Source organism: Chionomys nivalis, chromosome 4 (genome assembly GCF_950005125.1).
Source record: "Chionomys nivalis chromosome 4, mChiNiv1.1, whole genome shotgun sequence".
NCBI classification, from domain to species: domain Eukaryota; kingdom Metazoa; phylum Chordata; class Mammalia; order Rodentia; family Cricetidae; genus Chionomys; species Chionomys nivalis.
In genome coordinates this window covers 15,113,006-15,138,264 of record NC_080089.1, presented here as the reverse complement: position 1 = coordinate 15,138,264, position 25,259 = coordinate 15,113,006, and the positions used below count along the sequence as shown (strand labels likewise).

The window sequence follows — 25,259 nt, the reverse complement described above, 5'->3', positions numbered from 1 at the left end:
AACCCCCCAGATCCTGAATTTCTGGTAAACAACTTGTAATGCTTGCAGCTGCTCTGAGCATGAGACCCTAAGGAGTTCCTGATGGCTGGGGAGTGGTTTCTGGTGGGTTTGGTTGGGGTGTGGCTGTCAGTTAAGGATCCCTATATAAGCTGCCCTTGGACACAATAAAGGGGGCATTCCTGTTTCAAGGATGACCCTGTCTCTGTGTGTCCCTGTGTGTTTAAATCTCCAGCCCCTTGCCCGAGGCTCGCGAATGGTCCTGTAGTGCAGGCTCTGCCCTACAGGCGTAGTACCATAGTACACGTAGTCCAGGCGGGCACGACAGATGAACACAAATGGGATAAATGTGAGTGAACCAACCCTAATCAGTTGTTTTTTCCCTTAAATTTCAGAACACAGCCTACAAAAAGCACAGCAGGTGCATCTAGGCACATGACTCACGCTAGTTTTGATGGGCTCAGAAGTTTCCAGTTTCAGCTATTCAGTGGCTATGAATAATCTTATGGAACCCTGAGAAGACACTGGCTGGCACCAAGTCAAGACTTAGAGGCAGAAACATGTTCAAATTCCAGTACCACCATATGACCCTGAGTCCAGTCTCAGTGTCCTCAATTTGTAAAATAGGACCCGATAGCACAAGCACAGAAGCTATCAAGATAATTAATAAATACCTTCTCCACACACACCTCACCTACTGCTCAGGAAACTCTTGGGGTCACACACCAGACCTCTTTCATACATGTACTCCTAGTAAAACGCATGATGCTCGCCACAACAGCTTCAGAAACTGCCAACTGAAAGTAATCTAGATAAAACCTCGGGAGCCAATAACATGTGAGACAATCATAATACGATGACAGTAACACACACACCCAGAAAACGAGAATGTGCATTTTAATCATGATTTCAGCAAGCACCAGGCAGAGAACTGCTTCCATAAGCAGTCTCAAATCTTCCCTTTCTGACATCTAGGAGACTAAGGATTTCAGCATTACAACTCAGAAATAATTCTAGATGTCATTTTCACTACTGAGGACTCTGTGAGTCTGCCCCACCACATTCACAACTTTTACTTCAACAAGAGCGGGAGGCAGAACAGCAATGACAGCCACTTACGAGAGCTGGGCTCAGAGTGACCGCTGTCCAGATACACCCACTGGCTCTTCTGGCTCACAAACCAAACTATGGACAAAGCACACTATTGCCGAAAAATTACCTCTCGAACTTCATCGTCTTCTTCATTGGTGTTTCTCTGTCTGCTTTCTCTGAAACGCCGGACCTAGACCACAATAAAGAAAGTCAGACACTGTGTATGTTCTCACAGCAGAGCCACCCAGAGTACTGGTGGCAGATAAACAGAGTCATGGTAATGTGGTTGTTTTGTGGTCTGTGCATCCATTAGCACTCTACTGGGAGAGCAGCACAGGGAAAGGGTGCTTTGCCTGGGAGATCTGTTCACCATACACAGGGAAAGGACAGCAAGGAGAGGAAAGGCTTGGGAGAGACTTATAAAAAGTCACCACCAAAGCCAAGAAGCTGGATGAAATTAGAAGGTGGGTAGGTAGATGTAGCCCTGGAGAGTCCAGCTTAAGAGGATGGAGAGATGAAAGTTACCAGGAAAGAAAATTCTCCATTAAGGATGGAAGAAAGCAGGCCTTAAGTATGGAATCATGTAAGACCTGTAAGTTAAAAATGTCTCAGGAGCAGACAAAATGTCACAGGAGACCTTGACGAGGACAGCTTCACTTCACTAGAACCTTGATTCAAAACCAGCATGGGAGCCAGGCATGGTGGTACACATCTTTAACCTCAGCACCCAGGAGGAGGCAGAAGCAAGTGGATACCTATGAATTCTAGGCCAGTCTGGTCTACATAGTGAGTTCTAGGACAGCCAAGGTCACATAGAGAGACCCTGTCTTTAAAAAAAAAAAAAGACACAGTAAGGAATGGTCCAGAACACTGTCATTCACAGATAACACAGGTGGAGGAGGCAAACTAGGGGGCAATGAGGCAAACGCTAGATGCGTTTTAATCCTCACAACTGTGGAGATTCTGTTATTCATCCATTTTACAGATAAGGCACAAAGAGCCTAGAGAATGCAAGGGCCAGCACACAAATGATAAGGCTTTCAACTCTGAGCACAATGTGGTCCAGAGGCCATGCTCTTGGTTACTGTGACACAGAGACACACACAGTGCAGCTAAGGAGTGTCACTGAAGACAAAACGACAACTCCAGCACATTCCAACGTGCGACTCTGCATCCTTACAGTCCTGTAACATTATCCTGAAAATACTTTTCCACATCTTTCAAACACACTTTTTGTTTATTTGAGACAGGGTCTATGCAGTCTAGGCTGGACTGAAAATCATTATGTACTGAGGATGACCTCCAACTCCTGATATTCCTACATCCACCTTCTAAACACTGGGGTTATGAGCATGCATAGCACCTGACCAAAATCCTAATAAGTAATAGCTATAAAAACGTCTAGGTTGTCTACATGACAGTGCTCAATGAAACTGAGTTTCCCAACTATTGCGCACTGAGGACAGCATTAGCAGGACCTACTCTGTGCACTAGTTTTTATCTGACTGCCGTCTTAGGACACACCCTGGGGCCGCACTAAGGAAAGCACCTCCTCAGGCCCCACAGTGCCCACAGCCGTGCTCCTTGCATGAAGCCTCTCCAGCAGGGAACTTACTACCAGCTTTCTTAAGTCAAAGTTGACAAATAAAATCCATGTAATATTAATGGTCTTGGTTAACTGTGATTAAATACTGTGTTCTCAAGCTTGCTAGACATTTATACTTCCTTGTGAATTCCCTTTTCATGACTTTTGTTCATGGCTCTACTGAAATGTTTAATATTTTCTAAAGCTCACATATTATTTGAGTCTTTTAATATTATATTGAAAGTGTTAGTCTTTTCTTTTGTACATTCATAAATATTTTCTCCACATTCATACCCTTTAATTTTGCTTTTTGACATACCAACATTTAAATTTCAATGTAGTCCAATGGAAGCTTTTTCTCTGTCGCTCCTTGATATGCGGAGGGAAAACACGCTCCAGGTAAGACTCAAAACTCAATCAAAACAAATGAAAAACGCGAGACAGCAACAATTCTTATGATGCAATCGTCACTCTGCAGCACTCTCAGGAGCTCGGAAAGACGCTTCCTCAGGACAGAACAACCTTTACTCAGCACCCGCCACGTGTAAACTCCTCCGGGTGCTGCTAGACACTGTCTAATTTACTCCTCATTTTATCTCCTCAATTTTATAGATGAGGAAACCAAACTAATCAGACTTAAACAGTCAATCAAAACCAAACAAAACACAACATCGGCAGCTCACCTCTTCGTCAATCTTGTCTTCCAGAGCATCGATGTGGCGTTCCTTCAGAAAGCGCTGTGTTTTCTCCAGCTGGTATTTCACTAATTCTTCAATGGCATCCTTCTCTTCCTTATCCACAAACTCCTGAACTGCTTCCCCCATCCCTCTTTCTGTCAGCAGTGAGAGCTGAACATTCTGCAGGAGAAAACACGCTGTTAGGTGCACAAGTGCTATGTTCCTCAGCCAGGAACTCCCAAGAAGGAAAACACAGTCTGTTAAGGAAAAGGATGTGCTGGGGTCAGCAGGCAGCACTTAGCCAAGGGCCAGAAAAATGGGAGAGGAGTCAAAGAGAGTTAGTTGTAACTTCAGGGGTCTGAAAGGCTGTGACAGTCCCCAGAAGAAGCCATGAAGGATGACTAGAAACAAGGTGAAACCATTGGGCGAGGGGAGAGAATGGTTGTAAAAATTTTGCCATGTCACTCTGGGCCTTGTGACTGTTTTTTATGGTGAAGAAGTCTGAGGCTACAGATGGTACTGCGGCTCCTCATCACCTGCTATAAGCTATGGAGATTACTGGGTGTGCTCTAGGCAGAAGAGGGAGGCCCGGCTGGAAAATGGACCAAGATGCAACACTGCTGGCTGTGTGCATGGACAAAGGAGACCCAGCCAGGATATCTGAGAACTGCAAGAGACTGAGGAAGGTTAAGAAACAGACTCTCCCTACATGGCCCTCCGACACCTGGTTTTCAGAGCAGAGAGACCAGTGCCATTTCTGACCTACACAGTTGCCAGGTAGCAGATTTGTATGTGGGATTTTTTGTTTTGTTTGTTTTGTTTTTTCTAAACAGGGTTTCTGTGTAGCTTTGGAGCCTGTCCTGGAACTCACTCTTGTAGACCAGGCTGGTCTCGAACTCACAGAGATCTGCTTGCCTCTGCCTCCCAAGTGCTGGGATTAAAGGCTTGCACCACCACCGCCCGGCTCAGATTTGAGTTTTTTAAAATAAATGCAACTAAAGAAGTCCAAGTAGTTTTACTAGCATATGGTTGCTTAGGTTTTAAAAAAAGTAACTAAATTAAAAATTACATTCAAACATAAGCTAAAATCTCAGATCAAGACAACAAAGACAGGCAAGCCACACACCAGTGAGTCCTGGCAACAACAGCAGCAGTGTTCACAGAACACTCTGGTGTACTGGCTACTGCACAGCCACCGGGGAGTCACTTCACATACGAACTAAGCACACACCACACTAAAGTCTGCTGTTGGTCATTCTTAAAGCCATAAGCGGTAAGGAACTACCTTCTCCGCGGTCTGGAAATACTGCTTCACCAAATCTTCTACGCGGAGTGTCGTTCCTTCTGAAGCAGGTTTTGTGATGAGCTTCCCAAAGTTGATCTCCTCACCTACAGAAAGGGGCCAGGGAGAAACAGTGCTCTTCATAACACACTAAAACAACTAAGCTCTCACCAATACTTCGGGGGCGCCACATAAATTTTGAAGCAAAAAAAAAGGCCTCAAATTTGCTAATAGCCTTGATGCCATTTGGAGTTCATTTCTTTTTCCACACGATCCATATGCATTTTTCCCATCTTTAAGGACCATGGCTATTGCCATTGTTCTAAGACTGTCCCCATAACCCTTTCAGGAAGTACGAGTCAAAACACTCCCCCAAGAACAGAGATATTACTCGCTTCTTCTTTCACCAATGACAGAAAAGTGGTGGGCAGAGCTTCCAGGGCCCACGATAAAGCACAGCAGTACCCAACAGAGCCACTGGTGTCACCACCACACACCCACCCCAGTTCCAAGGACAGTGCCTCTTACAGACTGGTAAGATACATTTTATTGACTCTCAGCCCTGAGCACCTGTCAGCACTGTGTGAGAACGGTAACAGGAAGTGTGATTGATGCACTTCAGCTGACTTCCTGTGAGGGCAATTAACAGAATGCAGCAGAAATACAGCAGTGCCACTGACGGTAGAGACACCGCCCAGTTCACGGCATCTCCTGCCGGGGGACAAACACCTCTGTGAGCTCCAAGGACACTAACGCTACCTTTAATTTCCATGACTGCTCTGCACTGGCCAGACCCGGTGTGAAGGCCATTTACAGATCAATTCCAGCTTTGGAAATGAGCAGTCTCAACAGTGGAGAATTATTAATTTATACAATGTCACATATGTAATAAGTGGCCAAAGTAAGAGATTTTCAGTTAAGACATATGCAGGTGGCATCATATCTACCAAACAATTCAAATTTAAATTAAAAAGTATTCCCAGCCCAATCTACTGGGGATAAAACTCAAGCAGGGTGAGGTTCTTGTCAAGGAATCAATAAGAAGTGACAGATTAAAATTTACATCTAGAACCCAGCTCTTGCCCGTGCCTTTCCGAGTCCTACAGCAGCATGATATGGCCTACACGTCAATATCTGAAAGATGGCTTCAGGCTGAAGTCACAGCATTTGTAAATTACTTTTTAAAAAATTTTTCTGATTTTTTTTCTCAATGTGTATGACCATTTGTGTGAATTTATACTATGTACCATGCATTAGCAGTGCTTGGAGGCCAGATGAGGACACTGGATCTCCTGGCACTGCAGTTATAGACAATTTTGAGTCACCATGTGGGTGCTGGGAATTGAACCTGTGTCCTCTAGAAGAACAGCCAGTGCTCTTAACCACCGAGTCATCTCTCCCAATCCATCATTCTTATTTTCTTCCACTGCTGGAAATCTTACTAGTTATAAAGGGTAGGGCCTCTATAACGAGCATGACTGATATTTGTTATGAAAAAGCATTATTCAGTTGATGACTTTGTTTTATAGCTAGCAGGACACTAAGTGTCTATAAAATTTAACTGGAAATGAACTACTCAATCATCAAATATACCAAACTACAGGACACTTTTGACTTCAATCTTCCTGAAGCATTGTATGCACTAAGTCAAAATACTTAAAACTGCAAAAGTTGAAAGCACGTACTGTCAACCCATGGCAGGAAAGATGTGCTGGGAAAGGCAGATGCCTGGCGCCTGTGAGTGCTGTGACTAGCACCACAGTGTGAAAGGCTGTGTTTGCAAACAAAGCCTTCCTCCAAGCCTTCATTCATCCCCACTGCTTTACAGACTGAATACAGCTGGGTAGGACAGTGCAAGCCTGCAGACCCAGCACTCAGGACACTGGGGAAGGGTCTAGAGTGTGAAGCCACACTGGGCTACAGAGCAAGACCTTGTCTCCAGAAGGAAATAAAACAAATAATCAGAAAATACCCCAAATGCTCATTTTGAGAAGATAAAATATTCCCTTGCCATTTTTTGTCTAACACTACAAATACTAAAATGTCTACTACTATCTTCATTTATTTTACCAAAGACTGATTTACACAAATCCTGCTAGAGCATTCTTTAACTTTAAGTAACCAGCTTACCTGTCTTTCCCTTTTGTTCCCTGTGCCTGAAAAAGTGGATGACATCTTTGGGGTTAGCAACCCGATCCACAAACTTCTGGCTAAAGCGAAGAACATTGAAAGGTTCAAAGCCTCCACTGTAGTCCACCTGGAAAGACAGGAAACAGTGCCAACTTTTGAGAAATACAGTTTTTTTGGCATCTAAAGTATTTATATCAATCTAAAAACTCAATGTTTTTACATTTGCAAACTCATGTTCTATGTTAATGATTATGATGATGTTAAACCATTTGTCCTATTGACAGAATAACACCAGAAGGTGAAGTTTACACAAACACACTTCCTGTTCAAGAGAACAGAGCAATGCCATCCCGACGCTGAAATGTTCTCTATCTCCTGGGACAGCCTAGGTGCACAGCATGGGTACTATTTGAAAACAAGGTGGGACTTCTAATGTTCTTTGCTTTAGCCAGAAGTTTGTGGATGGGGTGCCCAGAGTGGAGCAAGAGAGCCGAGCAAGGACAGATCAGAAACAGATCATTTAGGAAATGACAACAACTATGAATAAAGTAGCAAACCTACCAAACTCACCTGAGATGGAATCAAGCCTCAGGCCTTCCCACTTCTGCCTCTGCTGGTGCAGACTCTACGCTAAGCATTTAACTTACTACTTTTCAGAAAAGCATGTGAAGTCTGTGTTACTATGAAAACTAGTACAGTTTAATGAGTACAGAGGACCTACCCGTAGTCGTATGAGAGGCTTCTCTGGCTGTAGAGAATTCCCCAGTCGCTCCCGCTCAGCATTTTCAAGCATTTCTTCAATCTCAAAATAAAAACAGCAAGTGTTCAACTTTGTGCAAATTGGCTCACATAGTTTACATTACTGCTGCTGACTGACCAGCATACTCCATCTTACAGATGGAAGCCATTCTGTTATAAGGTCAGAACAAGTTCATTATTATTTGCTGCAAAATTCAAGTTGTCCATGCTTTAGCCTGTTTCTGGAATCTGCCATGCTTCCACCCTGTGGATTTGACTCATACCTCGAATATACCCTGATTAAGATCAGATGTTCTGCCAAATAATTTTAAAATATTCCACCAAGTTCCTACATAACCAAACCTCTGGAAATCCTCCATCCCTTGAAAACCCCCTCCTATTTTGGAGACGATATAAACCCTTCCCTTCTGTGTTCAATTCTGATTTTCAAACCCTACTTTAGGGAGATAGCCCTATCTGGCAGAAAATAAATCTTGCTTAATTTGGCCAAGGAATTTGGGTAATGGTCTTTATTCTCAAGGGTGGGATTAGCAGCACAGAATTCTGCAGAGCAGCTCCACAGCGCCTTGACTTCCCATCTCACCGACAACATCTTTTAAACACACCTTGTGGTGCCAATACCATCCCTTAATATTTTTCTTTTGCAAACATTCTCAGCAATTTTTCCATCTCTAATGTAACTCCTTCACAAGAAAATCTACAACATGGATTCTGTTCCAATTTCTAATCATGTTTCAACACGGGTTCCCTTGCCTTAACTTTAAACCAAATAAATTAAGGTTTCCAGTGGCATCATATAGACTCTGCAGAAACCTTGGAATGTTTACTTGGAAAAGTTCAAGTAAACAAGATGAGTGTTTCCAATATCTGAAGTTGCCTCATGCTATACCAGGTCAAGCTTATAAAATCTCAGAGATCCAAAAGCAAAACACTTGTCCTACATTGCTCCAGAGAGCAGAGCTGAAAGAGGGTAATTCCAACACGTCTTCCTAACGGCTGCAGCTGGTTGTCAGCCTGAGCTCTTCTCCGAGTCTGAGATTTTCTAATGCTGCCCTGCTCTCCCTGACTTCACCTGCCACATCCTGGGATTACAGGCTTGCAGCACCATGCTCGGCTCCTCAGCAAGAATATCTGGTGCTGCTGCCATAGCACACGCAGAAACAGAGACTTGAAACGTAGGTAGCACAACTGAGAAAGTGGCATTGAATGCCTTACAGTCTACAGTCACCTCTGCTGGTGACTACACTACTGGACACAGAGACCTTCAAGGAGATCTGCTCAGCCGAGTCTCAGTTCAGCGAGCATGCACGGAGCACCCACCAGCCAGACAGCAGCACAGAAAAGCTGGGAAGATGGGCATGGCGGCACAAGTGGGTCTGCACATTCCAGAGGTGCAAAGATTGAGAGTTTGAGTTATTAGAGTGAGCTCCAGGCCAGCTTAACAACAGAACAAAGCTGTCTCAAAAGACAACAAAACTTAACAAGTGGCTCTGTCCTCACAGTGACGATAACAATGTAACTATGGTCCGTATCAGAATGCCCAGGATGCGTACTGCTTGATTTCCTGCTGCTAGGAACCACTCTTCTCTCTGGATTCTTATAACTCTCCTTAAGGGTGGGGCATGCTGGAAACCTGGCACCTGAGAGGGACAGACAGGAGGTTCACAGCAGAACCACCTTCCAGAATACCCAGGCCTCATGCCAAGAACCTGTCTCAAAAAAAGAAAAGCAAAGAAAAACAACAGGAAAAACGTGGAATTTAGGAGCAGGGGTTGCAGTGCAGCTCAACCAGAGGTGAGTTAAACCCTCAGAGGACATTTCACAGCCTGTTTTATCATGACTGTAGGGAAAGGGATTGTGATTTTATATCAACTTGATACGGTTAGAGTAATCTGAGAGGAGGGAACCTCAAACAGAGAAGCCTACACTCCTAGTCAGCTGAGTCTGAGAAGCCAGTCACCGTGAAACCTGCACACACTAAAGCTTTTCAGGTTACACACAAGCCATACACGTTGCTCCTGCAGCTGTGATACTGGCCAGTTGCCTAATCGGAGGTACCAGGCTAGCCCACTCAATGGTAGAAACAACTGTATAAAGAATAGCATCTGCATAGCCCTGAAGTCAATTCCTGAAAATAACAACAAGGAAGAGGGGGAAACAAAGGAAGAAAGAGCAAATGGGAGACAGAACCTAACCACACACGGCACTGAATGGATCAGATGACAGCCTTCGACACAGCATACAGCAGCAGTCGGTATGGATCATGACCATCATCCCCATTTCCGACCTTACACGAGACTATAAAGTAAAGCCAAAGCTGACAGAGTATGGACTGAGCATGTCAGCATGTGAGGCTAGCAAGCTGCCCGTTTACATGTGATAAAATGCACAGCCCAACTACAGCAGGGCTCCCAGAACCTCCACAGAGGCTGAGAAAGGGAGGCTGGGTTTTATTTGGAGTAGTTTTCAGGGTGGGAGGTGTGCAATGGAGATGAGAAGCATGGGACCATAGCGTCCTCCCAGCTCCAAAGTCAGGGTCTTCAAAAGGCAGATGAACCAACTGTAACAAGGATGAAAGTGAGGAAACTGGATGTGTATGCTCAAAAGAAGTTCTGGGAGAGTTAACTAGCTTCTCTATAGCTAACATCCTTCTATGTTAAAAAAAAAAAAAAAAAGCCTTTGCAACTAAATATTTAGCCCCCAAAATAAATCACTTTGTACTTCCCTCTCTAAGGCCCGGGAACACTGATAAAGAGGTGCAGAGACCTGTGAGAGCCAGAAGATAAGAATGGCTACAAGACTTCACCTGTGGGCACGACACTGCAACCATGAACTCACTGCAGTCACATCTGGCTGCTGGCTGCACAAGACCAACTACTGGATACCGATGGGTTCTGGAGAAGAGGCAGTCATCTTCAATCATGTACTCACTGATGCTGGGCCCACCAGGCACCAAGGTAAGGGAGCCGGCCCCGTTTAAACTCAATGACTCACAAAACAGATACAAAAGTGGAAAAGATGTCTTTGTGGGGAGAGGGGGGCTTCAACGGTGCAAGGGAAAGAAGGGGATGTTATATACATGTATGAACTTGTCAAAGAACAAATTTAATCTAAATAATTACACTTAAAAAACAAAAAGACGTTGGCCTCATTTCCCAAGTGCCAGTGGTGTTGCAACTTCATAGGTCCCTCTGCTCTGCTCAGCGATTTCTCAGACAACACAGACCTCCCTCACAGCTGTGCTCAGAAAGTTACCTTCTCCAAGCAGAAGCTCTGGATGGCTTGGGTCACTTTAGGGTTGTCAGGGTTGAACAGGCTTGGGTGGTTAGCCAGAACCACATCCTCCATGAAAAACTGTCGAACTGTGCGGAGAGGCAGCTTCTGCATGTTCATCTTCCTCCCTTTAACGCGCAGCAAGCCCACGTGTCTATACAGAGGAACCAAGAGCTCAGGCATAGACATCCTCAGGAAGACGGATGCATCAAGCCCACGTGTCTATACAGAGGAACCAAGAGCTCAGGCATAGACATCCTCAGGAAGATGGATGCAGCAAAGCTAGCAACCAGGTGTGGCGCACATGCCTGTGATCCCAGAACCCAGGGGACTGAGGCAGGAAGATAGCAAGTTAGAGGCTAGCTGTGATCCTTTCACAGACAAATAAAAGGCTCCATTTTTCACTTAGTAATTATAAAAGAATACTCTTAAAAATACATGTTTCTGTTAATTTAATTTTTTATAGTAGAAAATGGCAAACATTCTTCTTTATAAGGATAAAATGTACTCTTCCATCATCTCCTGTCTGAGCAGATACAACTTCATAATGAAACAAAGCTGACAAAAGTATAATAAAATGCTAACCAGATCATGACAGAGCCACAGAGAAAACCACAAGTACACACTCCACTGCCATGCTCCTTATACCACATTACCATAACCATCAGAATCTCAGCGGAACCACTGGGTGAGACCTTCTATAGAAGCTCAGTTTAAGTTGTTGGCATTTTGTGAACTTACAGAAAAAACATTTCCCCATTTTATTGTGGGTAAAGAAATGCATGCACAGCAAAGTTAGAACTTTGGTAGGGAGCACATTTTACCCAATTCTTGGATTTTACTGTGAAGCATTTTATTAAATTAATTAAAGTATCTATTTTCTAGATGTCAAAGTGGACTATGGATATCTGTACTACTTCTCTTAAAGCAGCAAGCGCTTGTTTGTTTGATTTTTTCACTTTTTTATTTACCTAGGAATAAATGAGAAGAGGTAGGGGGAACCTTCAAAACCAAGAAAACAATGCAACTACAATATCCAACCTTCACACACAAAGTGACCTTCAGGGGAAGAGAGACGGCTCAGTGAGTTAAGCACTTGTCTGTAAGCCTGAGATCTGAGTTTGATCCTCAAACCCAAGCCAACTGGAAGAGAGCTGGTTCCATGGCATATGCGCATCCTCACACCTCCCTCCCTCTCTCTCTCTCTCTCTCTCTCACACACACACAGTAACAAATGAAATCTAAAAACTAGGCAAGCTATTCTCTGCTGTCAGACCATGGGTGTGGGGTAACCAGCCTACAGCATGGATTTCTTAAGGACTGACTTAGAATATGTAAGTACTCACTTCTTCACAGCTTCTCCAGGGGAAAGGGAAGTCACGACTGAGCTTCCAGGCTGAGACACATAGAAGAGCTGCTGCTCATTTTTGGTTGGGCCAATTTTACACTCGTGTTCATGGCCCCAGATAACGAGGTCAATGAAGTCATCCAAAAACTGCTCTGGGATGAAGTTGGTACTGCCGTGTTTACTCCTACACCGAGATTTAAGAGCAGAACACAAGTTCACAGCAGTGGGGAAGCATTTCATCTCAGGTCTGCACAGATACACATACATTTACATATATATACATTTCATCTCAGGTCTACACAGATACACACACAGCAGTGGGGGAGCATTTCATCTCAGGTCTACACAGATATACATATATCTTGACAGAAACTGCCCAAGAAATGGGTATTCTATCGAATTTCAGAGCACAGGTTTATAAATTTGCAGGATATGATCAAACCAGAGGCCTGACTGGAAGCACAGGAAGGAGAGGGCAGAGTTTACAGAGAGAATATTCTACTTTGGGCAAGTCAGGAAAACCAGCTCTACCCACTGAAACCCACAAGTGGTCCTGACTGCACACCCCACGAAGCAGACAGATTTTAAAAACTGAGTTAAATCTAAACTTGTGATAAAGAACACACTCCTAAGTGTGTTCAGTGATGCTTAACTTCTACTGGCTATAGAAAGAAGGAATAGGGACCAGAGAGATAGCTTAGTGGTTAAGAGCACTGGCTGCTCTTCCAGAGGATCCAGGTCCAATTCCCAGCATACACATGGCAGCTCACGACTGTCTGTAAATCCAGTTCCAGAGGATCTGATGCCAATGTACATAAAATAAAGTTAAATAAATTTTTAAAAAAGGAAGGAATAAGGTGGTTATTTTAGCAGAAGACACTGAAGTGCAATGACCTTATCTGAAAGCTGTGCTTTTAGAATGAGCAGGCCTCTGAGAGAAAGGATCCACCTGGGAAGAGCAGGCAGTGAGGGTGCTACAGAGAGAACAGCAAGGAAAACTGCAGCTACACTCAGGGAAGATGGAAAGCAAAGTTAAGAAAGCCGTGGGCCTTTGTGTTTCGTATGTCTTTGTGTGAGTCAAGTATGCAGGATGTGAGGAAAAGCAGGACACACTCAAACATAGCACGATGCCATGGTGCCTTCAAAGAGCACACAACCCAGCCTGTGAGAGACTGCAAAGTCTCCTGCTAGCTTCAGTATCCCTCCTACTGCAGCAAGAACCGAGCTGATCACTATAAAGTGGAAATAAGTCAAATGCAAAGGGTGCCTGGCACATGCCCAGCTGAGCAATCCTGTTTTCCAGATGAGCAGCAGCAGATGTGTCTAAGAATGAAAAGGGGAGAAACAAATCACACCCAGTGGTGAGAAAGAAGGCAGGAATGAAGCAGGGCAAATCTGGGAACCTGGCATCCTGACTAGCTATGGCAGGCCATGGACTGAAGTTCACGGACACTGTACTATAGAGGGAAATGTGCTCCTCACAGAGATACAGGTGTGCACTTTAGTTACACAACAGGAACAAACAGGACAAAAATGTGTTCAGAGATGGAGCACTTGCTGAGCAATGCAAGGACCGGGTTAGATCCTTAGACACACACATGCATGCACTTATAATCTGGGCTTCTTTCAGGAAAAAAGTCACAAATATGCAAAAGACAAGACACAAATGGACTACGCGGATCTGGATTAGATTGGAATCAGCATGAACTTGTGGCTGTGTTTTTGTGCGCACACATACAGTTGTTCACATGTGTTACTATTATTAACTCTGTTCAACCAAGATGGCTGAGAGGTCCAGCATCAACAAGCACACCCAGAGCTCACACAAATGCTAGCTCTAAACACTGCCAACAAAAGCAGTCAGAATTCCTTGGTGAAGTGGTTGAGGAAGGGTAGGAAAATACAAGACTGAATTACAGCATCTTGTGAGGTCAAGAACCTAAGGCTACGTTCAACAAATAAACTAATAAACACAGACAGCTGCCCTCTCTCTTGTTTTTCCTCTCCCTCTTTTCCCCCGCTCCAAGTCCTTGATATAAAAACATAAATAGGAAAATAAACGAGGAAGGGTCTGGTCTTTCCTACAAGGAATCCCAATGACCAAATATGGCAAGAACAGAGGTCAACAAACAGCACAAGTCTTACACCACAGTGCTAACTACTAGACACAATCACCTTGCGGGCGAGTCAGTCCATACAGTACCGTGGGAAACAAGGTATTCATATGGTCAGAAAGCGTCTTCCCTCAACACTAAGCTCAAAAGAGAAAGTGGGAACCGCACTGAGGAGCAAGCTGTGGCCTACTTGATCGCACGCGAGTATCACTGTCTTCTGCAGCGAGCTGTCACACACCAACCCTCAACAGGGCTTTCCACCTTCCTTATGGCTTAATCTTTGTGAATAATGGGTTTTCCCTCCACCTTTCCCTGTGCAGGGAAAGGTGAGGCAGAAAACAAAATGCTCGGCAGTGGTGTAAAGGTTCAAGGAACCCTCGCATACCAAAACACACTTGAGACCGTTTCAGACTCCTAAATCTACCTCCTGAAGCCTTGCACTGACCCAGCACTAGCCTAAATGCACTCAAATACACCGCATGGTCAGGCCCAAATCCTGGAGTCTTCTTCAAAGACTTCCTAGCTCTGTTTCTCTCCCCTTCCAGCTTCCTGCACTCACTCCTACCACCTCACCTTACTTTTACACTGTAGCAATCACAGGACACACCACGTTTCCTCTAGTTTCTCTTCCTCCCGATCCATCGTGGACTCTACCAACAGATAAACTACCTACAACCATTAGCAAAAGACAACTGATCTAGGCGAGTGTGGTGGCGCACGCCATTCATCACAGCACTCGGGAGGCAGAGGCAAGAGGAGTGCCAGGACAGCCAGAGATGCTATACAGAGACACCCTGTCTTGTAAAAACAAGAACAAACAAAGCAAACAGCTGCTCTAGCTATGTTTCTGGAAAGGCATTCACACACACTGAGAGGTGTAGAGAAAGTACTCACTGCATCAAACTTTATAAAGCAAAAAATGTGAAATAAAATGCTCACTGACAGAAGAAAACTACAACTACAGATCAGTAACAGGAAGGATGAAATTCAGTAATGTAATATTAAACCCTTACTCACTGTCCATGACACACAGCAATTCCTAACATACTAGGTATCTTCTATGTATAATACAGTCCACAGTAAAGCACATGGAATGATTAATCCACAACCCAAACAATGTTTCCTAAGGGATATGAGGAAGCAGATGGGATGCTACAGGAATGGCACTGGTCCACGCTTCGCTGCATCAGTGTCTGCTATGGTCACTCTTGTGTCTCCCCTATTCGGGGCACACACTCTTTCACGGTTATTAATCCTCATGAACTGGCTTCAGCCTGAAGTCGCACAAAGCAGTGGGACTCCTCCTGAACCCACGCTGGTGATGTGAAGCAGTCAGGCTTGTAAAGTCCTGCACAAACAGATCCCGAGAACCTCAGTGCTTTACTTCAGAGTATCTTTACCTGTTCTGATGAATCACAAATAAGTTAAACCACGAGTTCTCGTCTTCCTTCGGTCTCAGCATGGTCACTTTTTTATTGACAAACATCCGATAGAGCCTTTCATCTGGAATGGACCCTGGGGAGGGACACAACACTATTTCAAACGTGTTTTCCGACTGCGGACTTCAATGATAAACAGGCTTTCCGTCTAAATTATGCATTTCTCACAGGACTACATTTCTCTGTTCAGATGTGTATCTGAATTCTGGAATCGCATGTATAAATGGTATTACTAACAGTGCCCCAGGTTCATGGACAGCAGCACTCAGTCGCATTTAAAGAACACTTTCCACTTTGGAATTAGGGTAATATGTACAGAGAAACGAATGCATTTCCTATGCTTACATTCCCACTAGGACGTCTAGCAGCACCATGTGCCCTCCCTTCACTATGAATGTAAAGTAAACGTGCTTTTCAGCTACGATATACCACACAGCATGCACAGAAATGAACACTAAAAGGGATGAGATTTTCTAAAACACGTTTTAAAGTTTAATACTACTATATATACTGAGTGTGTGCTTTTTAATAATTTAATGATTCTAAGTAATTCTTCCCATACGCAGAGGTTTGTCTTGGTCTGGGTAGACGACACCAAGAAAACAGGTAAGAAAACAGCACTAAGTTGTCACCATTATGTTAAGAGGAAAGGTCAAGACACGAGCACAGAGAATAACTGTGGAGCTGGAGAGGGTTAACCAAGGCTGCTACTTCACATTAACTAGAGAAGCAGAGCCAGTGACTGGACGCACAGAGACATCCAGATGTACAGAGGAGACAGGGAGTGGACACAGGTCAGGCAAGCCCAGCATACAAGGCTGTGCTGGCAGGAAAACCTGCACGTAAAACACTACATATGTTGGTAAAACCTGAAGACACAGGCTGAGGGAAGGGTAACCGCTGAGTATGTTGTCAATGCAAGGGAACAGGGACCCCCACTTCTGCTCCAACACCCACAGGGCTAAGAACTGTGGGGCGCACAGGGACAATAGGTTCCAGATGGGCATCACTGAAGGGAGAAGGTGGAGGTGGGACTCTGAGAACTTGAGCACAAAGCTCTTCTTTAGGTTTAGGATGGAGCAGACACCAGTTAAGGAGGACAGAACAGGATGGCTAACTCAGGAGGAAAATGGATCACTGAAGGGGCTGCCCCAGATAACAGAGAAGACACAGTTCAATGTAAGAGCAAGCCATTTTTCTGGAGATACAATGCCCAATACTGCAGACACTAAAACTGCTAACGGGTTTTTCAAATTGTCTATCCTTTCCATGTTCTATCTCAGATTCAGGCATAAAGCACAAGAAATGGACTTCACACATTATTTCTAGCTTCAAAAATACTTGAGAACAGGGGCTGGTGAAACGGATCAGCAGTTAAGAGCACTGACTGCTCTTCCAGGGACCCAGGGCTCAATTCCCAGCACCCACAAGGCAGCTCACAACTGTAACTCCAGTTACAGAGACTCTAACACCATTATACCAACGCACATAAAATAAATTTTAAAAACTAAAAACGTATTTGAAATATAAAATATACAGAAACTTCTAAATGTGTTCCTTAAAAACAGAGCTTAGTTTTTCATTCATGTATAATAAAGTCTAGCAAAAAGGCGTTCCTACAGAACACTAAATAAAAGGGAAGAAGCCAGGAGTAGTCGTGCACATTTTTAATCCCAGCACTCAGGAGGCACAGGCAGGTAGATCTCTGAGTCTGAGACCAGCCTGGTCTACAGAGTGATTCCAGGACAGCTAGCGCTACATAGTGAGACCCTGCCTTGAAGAAACCAATACAAACTGAAAAGAAAAAGAAATGGAAAACAATGAAATTAACAAAGCAGTGTGTGTGTGAGCACGCGCGCGCGTGTGCGTGCGTGCGTGTGTGTGTGTGTGTGTGTGTGTGTGAGAGAGAGAGAGAGAGAGAGAGCATTGAGCATGCCCATGAGATGGGCAGGCTGAGACAGAGGTCAACCTTAAGTGTCATTCTTCAGGTGCCATCCACCTTACTTTGAGGACAGAGCCTCCAACTGGTCTATAGTCTCCTGATCTGGCTATGCTGGTTGCCCAGTGAGCCAAAAGGATTTTCCCTTCTTCACTTCCCCAGTGCTGGGACTATAAGCACATAATAGCACACCCAGGGTAAAGCAGATTTCTGAATCTGCTTTAATAATAAGATGTCAGTTGTAGAATAGATGCATATGTGAGCCACTAATGCATGAGATACATAAGTAATTTTCTACCAGTCACATTGAAACAAGTAAAATAGCAAAATTAATTTTAACATATATAATCTGTTACTACTGGGTCTTCCTATCTCTCATGTCTAGTGTATTACAACTCAGAGTAGCCAGATTTCAGTCTCACAAACCAAAAAGGCCAGTACCACTGTACTAGACAGGATGCTCTGACCTCTTGTAAACTTCGATGATACCAAAATGCAGTTCTGCTAAAGAGCTTGCCCTTCTATCACCCAGCTTTATAAACATGACTCTAAAGAAAATTCCAAAACAATAAATAGGATGGAAGCAGAGTTTTTGTTTGTTTGTTATTTTCTGCCAAAACTGCCATTAAGTATGAATAGCTACTGGTCCTTAGAAATACCAAAACTATTTTTACCAGAGCATTCCACCATCTTTTAGAGTTATCAATAGGGAATAATCACAATTGTCTGACTTCTCCCCCTTTGGAAGTCCCTTGGGTCCACACCAGCTATGAAACTGTATTTGCCGACTGTTCACACAATTATCGACTGAAGGGGACAATGGAATCCCATCTGACCTAAGGCCATCACCTACCTAGGCCGTACAGAGCGAGTTTAGTGCTTCCTTTCTGCAGCAGAACTGGACTAATGTCAATCTTCTCCACAGACATTGACCGTCCAAAGTGATTCACAAACCCAGCACAGCTTAAAATATCCAGGGCACAGAGGGCATCTGCCTATACAAAAGTTTCAAAGAGCATTGAGTTTGACCACAGAAAAGGATGGTCTGGATGAGAATCATCCCACCGGTCTACAGTCTGAGTGAGCATCACACTCCCACATCAAAAGCACACTCTGAACAGGGCAGTGGTGGCGCACGCCTTTAATCCCAGCACTCGGGAGGCAGAGGCAGGCGGATCTCTGAGAGTTCGAGGTCAGCCTGGTCTACAAGAGCTAGTTCCAGGACAGGAACCAACTACGGAGAAACCCTGTCTTGAAAAATCAAAAAAAAAAAAAGCACACTCTGTAGACTACAGGATAAGTGTGTCTTACTCACAAAACTTGGGATCAAAGTGCTTTCAGATTTAGGGTTTTCTTGACTTTAGAATGTTTGTGCAGATCTTACACCAGGTGAGAATCCCAAGGTGAAAATCCAAAACCTAGAATGATCTAAAACCAAAAACTTCTGCATCTCAACTTTGAGGTTTTCTTGTTGTGGCACTTTTAACTAAATACTTTTTGAATTAAGAACACTCAACCCTTAGTTACAGAAACAAATTACAGCAATGTCTTCTGAAAACAAAGTCCCAATGTTAAGCAGCTGCTACCTTCTTCCAGCCAGACCACCAACAGCAGCTAAAAGCGTACAGCAGAGGCAATGCTAGTGTCTCATCAGTATCATGATGCCCTGGCCACTCAATCCCAAATCAGCTGTGAAGTAAGTGCCTTGAAATCCAATGGAGTTTTGTTTTTGGGGGTACATATATGACCATAGACTAATGATTTATAGTGACAGGAGAAAACACAAAGGTACTTTGTATTGGGATGGCCAGTCTTCATATCAAGCCGGGAATAAAATAATTGAATCTAGATTTAAAATACTCAAGAAAAAGATCATTTTTTACAGTGAGAATCCAGGAGATCAAGGACGCTGAGGAGCTCTAGGTAGGCAGTCACCCCTACTCCCAGCTAGTCACTGTTAGCAAAATCCGAAGAAACAAAAGCAAGGCCCCAGCAGGCCCTGGATCAGTGGCTATGATTCCAGCTACTTATAGGCTGCGGCGGGATCACAGTCAAGGCCAGCTTGGGTAACTTATGAGATCTTGTCTCACAACAGAGTAAAAAGAGGGCTGGGGATGGTAGAGCTGCCACCTGGCATGTGTCAGGCCCTGGTTTCCACCCTCAGTACTGCAAAGAGAAAAACAGCACGCTCTCTCCTGCAACAATCCTCACTCCACATTCAAAATCAAACAAAGAAATCTAAAAACATAAACAATAATAAATTGACTTCATTGCTCAATCTGACTGCAAATTATTAGGGAAAAAAGGGATGATGCTTTGCACTAATCCAATGTCATTCTGAAGATTCCAACAAAGTGTGTAGTTACCCCCGTGGGATCATCATGGTTGCCATGGATACTAAACACCGGAATGGAAATGTTGAGATTGCCATCTTGATAGTTCACCCATGGAAACCTCGAAAGAAAACAAAGTGAAAGTCTCTGTAAGGGATAAAGTGGTTTCCCTAAAACATTCCTTCCAAGCAGTTACGCACTAGGCAACTACAAACACTTATCTGCAGACAATCCTAGTCGGTGCAGGAAATAAACTGCTGGATTAAAAAGTTTGAAAGTATAAAGTGTACGAATATCTAAGAACAGACAGCTGATAACTGGGAAGTTAACAGGCCTCTAAAATGTCTAACCGTTTGTATAAGGTTCTCCTGATAGCTCAGAGGAGGGGAGAAAACAATACGGGCTCATATAGTGGTGTTGCTGCTTGGGGTTTTGGGATCCAAAACACCAAGAACATAGCCTATCACCAGCTCCACTGTCTCCCCATTTGCGATTTAGTCCCTGTCCATCCCTTCCCCCAGCCATCAGGCTCCTCTTCTGTGACAGGAGGGTGAGCCATTTCTATTATGACTCTCAAAAATTTTATCTATGTGTAAAAAAGTACATTTTTTTCCTTCTTACATGGTAGGACAATATGGCTTTCTGTCCCTGCTTAACCTACTTTGAACTTTCTACAGAAATCTTGTATGCAAACAGCTCCCTTCAGTTTTTGCCAGCTGCATGGCTTACTGCCCAGAGCTGAAGCAGGTCCTCACACTTAGACTCTGTCTGGTCTTGTTTTCCAAGTGATACCACAGGGAATGTGTACCAGGGATTGTTCCTCAACCTCAGCCACATGGTTATTATCAACCCTTTCAATCTACACCAGCGGGTCTGAGCTCTGCCATAGTTCTAATTAGCTAAGGATCTTTTAAGAAATATCATCGCCCATGTCACACTCCAAGAGACTCAGCAGTTGGCATGGAGACTGGACATGAGTACCTGGGAGCCCTAGGTAACTGCAATGTGCACTGAGAACCGAGAACTGTCTGCCTATCCAGTGTCCATGAGAAAACACTTCAGCCTTAGAAATGAGACAGCCATTCTCGACAGGCATAGCGCTGTTTCCATTTCTGTGCACTATGTATACTCTCTGCTTACATTTTATAAACTAATGGACTTTCTTAATCAACAGAAGGAAATATTTGTTTAAAAATCAGCCTTAATTTCTGTTGAGTTGCAAGTACTCTTCCTTAGTGAACTATGACTTTTAAGTTTGCTCTGGAATTCTTTTGGTGTAAATATATTTATTTTTAAGAAGACAAATGTATCAATCTTTTTTTTCTATCTCCTGTGATTTTTACATGACATCTCAAATAAATTCAAACCACAAATAGTTGGTATGAATTGTATGAAAGAGTGGGTAGCTGATTAGTGGGAAGTTAACAGGTCTCTAAGATTTAAAATCTTTGTAGAAGTCAATCTTTACAGCAAGGAAAGAGATGCTTTTACAAAGTCCTCTACCTACAGACTTTCTTTCATACTTAATAATTCCTCATAGAACTTTCACTGAATAACAGGTATTTCCACAAGGCGTGAGCTCTCACCTCCATCAAAGACTGCCTGTCTTTTACACGAGGCTCTTTCTGGAGTTCCTAGTCTGTGTCACCTCTCTGCCAGTTCATGAGTCACATTTTTAATTACTTATAACATGATCAGGCTATTTGATCTTTCCTTATTTCAGAATTTCCCTTCTGTGCCTGTCCATTTTTCCCATATGACATAAGAAAACCGGAACAGGAAAGGAACCAGAATGCAATGGAAAGAGATGAAGTAAAGTTAGTGTTCATATCAAAATAGAGAGTAAAAAGATGAAAGCATTGAGGAAAAAAAATGGGAAACTATTGTTTGAAAAGTAACAGAGTCTGGCAGGGGTGGCGTAGGCCTTTAATCCCAGCACTCAGGAGGAGAGGCAGACAGATCTCTGAGTTCAAGACCAGCCTGTCTACAGAGTGAGTTCCAGAACAGGCTCCAGACAGGCTCTGTCTTGGGAAAAAAAAAAAGAAAAGTAACAGAATTTCTGAAAATAAGACAGGTGGGGGGAGGCACACACTTTGAATCCCCAGCACTTGGGAAGCAGAGGAAGTCAGATCTGTGAGTTCAAATCCAGCCTGGTCTACATAGTGAGATCCAGGCCAGCCAAAAGTATATAGTGAGACCCTGTCTCAAACGTGGGAGGGGGGGATGAATTTCCTGAAATTACTAAAAAAAAATTCTTAGATTAAAACAGAGGAGAAAGGACTGGGGACACAGCTCAGCAGTAAAGTGAGCCTGGCATGGGAGGTTGTGGACCAACCTCAGCATCACTGCAGGAACAAGTGGACAGTAAAGCGTATGATGGAACCCAAGCAGATAAAGAATTCAACCCGCAGCCAGAGGCTGAGGTAACAAACGCCTCAGTCCCCGAGCGCTTTCCTCAGGCTGAAGACTACTCTAGGCAGTTTTCTCGCTAGCTCAATCTCCATAACTTATGTACCTAGCACGAGTAAGGAAACGATGTAGTCATGTGACCATTAAAGGGCAGAGCCATGCTCTAAACTGACACCATCCAGAATATATGCGCTTTGGGAACTGGGGAGACAGGCCAGACAGTGCCTGAGCTTGATGCATGCCCACACAATCCTCCTGCCGCTGTCTCCAAGGTGATGGCATTACGTGTGAGCATAACCACATCCAAGGAATCCATGTGTTTAACCACATGCTTCACTGGCTTTCCAACAACTAAACTAACAACAGATTCAACAGCAGTATAAATTAATTAATTAATAAGTAGGAGCTCATCACTCACATATGTCTAAAGAGAAACGACTTCAGGCTGGGCAGTGGTGGCACACGCCTTTAATCCCAGCAATCGGGAAGCAGAGGCAGGCAGATCTGTGAGTTCGAGGCCAGCATGGTCTATAAGACCTAGTTCCAGGACAGGCCTCAAAGCTACAGAAACCCTGTCTTGAAAAGCCAAAAAAAAAAAAAAGAAAAGAAAAAAGAAAAAGAAAAAGAAAAAAAAAAGGGAAATGACTTCAGACTTCAGAGAGCAGGTAGTCGTGCATGGTTGTGCACACCTGTAATCATAGCTAGCAGAGACAGAGACAATGAGGCAAGAAACCATGAGTCTGAGACCAACAGGGATATGTAGAAAGAAGCTATAGAAAATAAAGGGGCTAAAAAGGAGCTCAGTGACAAATACCCGTGAATACTCGGACATTCCTCCCTCCAGAGGTAGATTTTAACCCTCTCCCATCGAGTATGGGCTGGCTTACGGACCCACTCCTAACCAAGGGCAATGGAAAGAAAAACAGCTTTGCACTGGAGAAACCTGAAGACATCTTAGCCTAATGACTAAGGTCAACAACATCAGTGAAGTCTTGGCGAGGTCACGTACATCTAACACAAGGCTATCAGAAAAGCCCTTCGCTTCAGTGATAGTCTTCCCTAGCCCACAATCCCTGTCCAAAAGAAACAAGAGAGAAAAGCAAATGAGAGGTGGTCTACAAACGCTAGCCAGTCGGTACCAGGGCCATCAAAGACAAGGAAAGAAGAGAATCTGGCACCATGATGACAAAGAACACATTTCACTAAAATATACTGTGGTGTCCATACAGTACCGAAAAGAAGACAATGGCTTGGGCTGGGGATATAGCTCAGAGATACAGTATTTGCTTAATACACACAAGGCCTGGCGTTTCAGCCCCAATGTAGGCAGATTAAAAAAAAAAAAAAGATATCTTTACTATAAAATGTTGTAGATTAATATAAGGCCTACATCAAAACTATATCTGGCCACAACAACAAACCATAAACACAGCCAAAAGAAAATGACTAAGGAAAAGCCTAAGCCTTTTACTAAACCAAAAAAACGGCTTAGTAGCTAGCATATATAAGCAACTTGCACAAATCATGTCAAAAAAGATTTTTAAAAAAAAAAAAAAAAAAAAAAAAACCACTACCGGGCAGTGGTGGCACACACCTTAAAATAAATTTTAGCACCTGGGCCAGTCTGATCTACAAAACAAGTTTAAGACAGCCTGGGCTATTCCAGAGAAACCTGTCTGGGCGGAAGGGAGAGAGGGAGAGAGGGAGAGAGGGAGGGAGGGAGGGAGGGAGGGAGGGAGGGAGGGAGGGAGGGAGAGAGGGAGAGAGGGAGGGAACCAAGTTTTAAAGTAGAAAAAAACAAAAGTAAACAAACTCGAGAAGAAAACAAAGAGGATTAGAGATCTAAGATAAACTGAGGTCCAACATTAGTTCAAAAATAAAAATCGCCAGGCAGTGGTGGCATACGCCTTTAATCCCAGCACTCGGGAGGCAGAGACAGGCAGATCTCTGTGAGTTTGAGGCCAGCCTGGTCTATAAGAGCTAGTTCTAGGACAGGCACCAAAGCTACAGAGAAACCTTGTCTCAAGAAACAAAAAAAAAAAAAAAGAAAGACAGAAATACAAATTAATGATATACAGAAAATTCAAAGAACTGCATTTGCTATGAAAACTTCCTAGAATAATGGCAAAAGAGCTAATGTTGGTTTCATCAACATGACACAATCTAGAGTCACCCAGGAAGTCTCAGTGAAGAATTGTCTACTGGCCTACGAGCATGCCTGTGGAAACATTCTTGTTCATGGTAACTGATAAGGGAAGCCAGACCACTTTTGACTAGCTGAGCAGTAAGCACGCATGTATTCATTCTCTCTCTGCTCTTGATTGTGGAAGCAACTAACTGCTTGAAGTTCCTGCCTTGGTGTTCCCATAACGGTTGGCTGTAACCTGGAATTGTAAGTCAAATAAACTCTTTTCTCTTCAAGTTTCTTTGTGGGGTATTCTGTCACAGCAATAAGAAACAGAACACAGACTTATCTATTATACAGAAACCATGCCCAAGGAAATCTTTCCTCAAACGTAAGTACACTTACCTACTGAAACCAAAGTTGACTGATTGGTCACTGATGATCTCAAACTGCACGGGCCGATCACCCATACAATACTTCCTAAGCAACTCTAAACAGCTGTGCAGGGTTTTCCTCGAGGGCTTGTTTTCATGGAAAAGATCACCACCTAACAAAATAAAATCCACCTAATCAACAGAAAACAATGTTATAATTGGTAAGTTTAAGGTAAAAATTGTTTAAAGCACAGAAGAGATAGAAAAAAGATTTCATAGCCTGATGTGGTCACTGAAGGCCTCTCCTTTCAGAGACTAGCCTTGGCAACATAACTGCTCAATTTTTAAAAACGGGAGAGAACAACCTAGTGGTGTAGTTTGGC

General features: G+C 43.6%; 1 protein-coding gene across 3 annotated transcripts in view; it reads right to left on the bottom strand.

Moving 5' to 3' along the window:
- Mre11 (MRE11 homolog, double strand break repair nuclease) overlaps positions 1-25,259 on the bottom strand; it is a 70,587-nt gene that overhangs the window by 39,665 nt on the left and 5,663 nt on the right. For 2 of the 3 annotated variants that reach the window (XR_009057019.1, XM_057768203.1), the window contains exons 4-14: positions 24,908-25,068; positions 20,002-20,089; positions 18,489-18,630; positions 15,658-15,772; positions 12,142-12,327; positions 10,778-10,949; positions 7,485-7,565; positions 6,764-6,890; positions 4,637-4,740; positions 3,358-3,531; positions 1,217-1,279 (exon numbers count right to left, since the gene is read on the bottom strand). Coding sequence is in view for 2 of the 3 variants with exons in the window: in XM_057768203.1 (XP_057624186.1) it covers positions 1,217-1,279; positions 3,358-3,531; positions 4,637-4,740; positions 6,764-6,890; positions 7,485-7,565; positions 10,778-10,949; positions 12,142-12,327; positions 15,658-15,772; positions 18,489-18,630; positions 20,002-20,089; positions 24,908-25,068 (1,413 nt within the window). In the remaining variant the exon portion in view is untranslated. The remainder of the gene's footprint in view (positions 1-1,216; positions 1,280-3,357; positions 3,532-4,636; positions 4,741-6,763; positions 6,891-7,484; positions 7,566-10,777; positions 10,950-12,141; positions 12,328-15,657; positions 15,773-18,488; positions 18,631-20,001; positions 20,090-24,907; positions 25,069-25,259) is intronic. The other variant, XM_057768204.1, reaches the window with a different exon arrangement.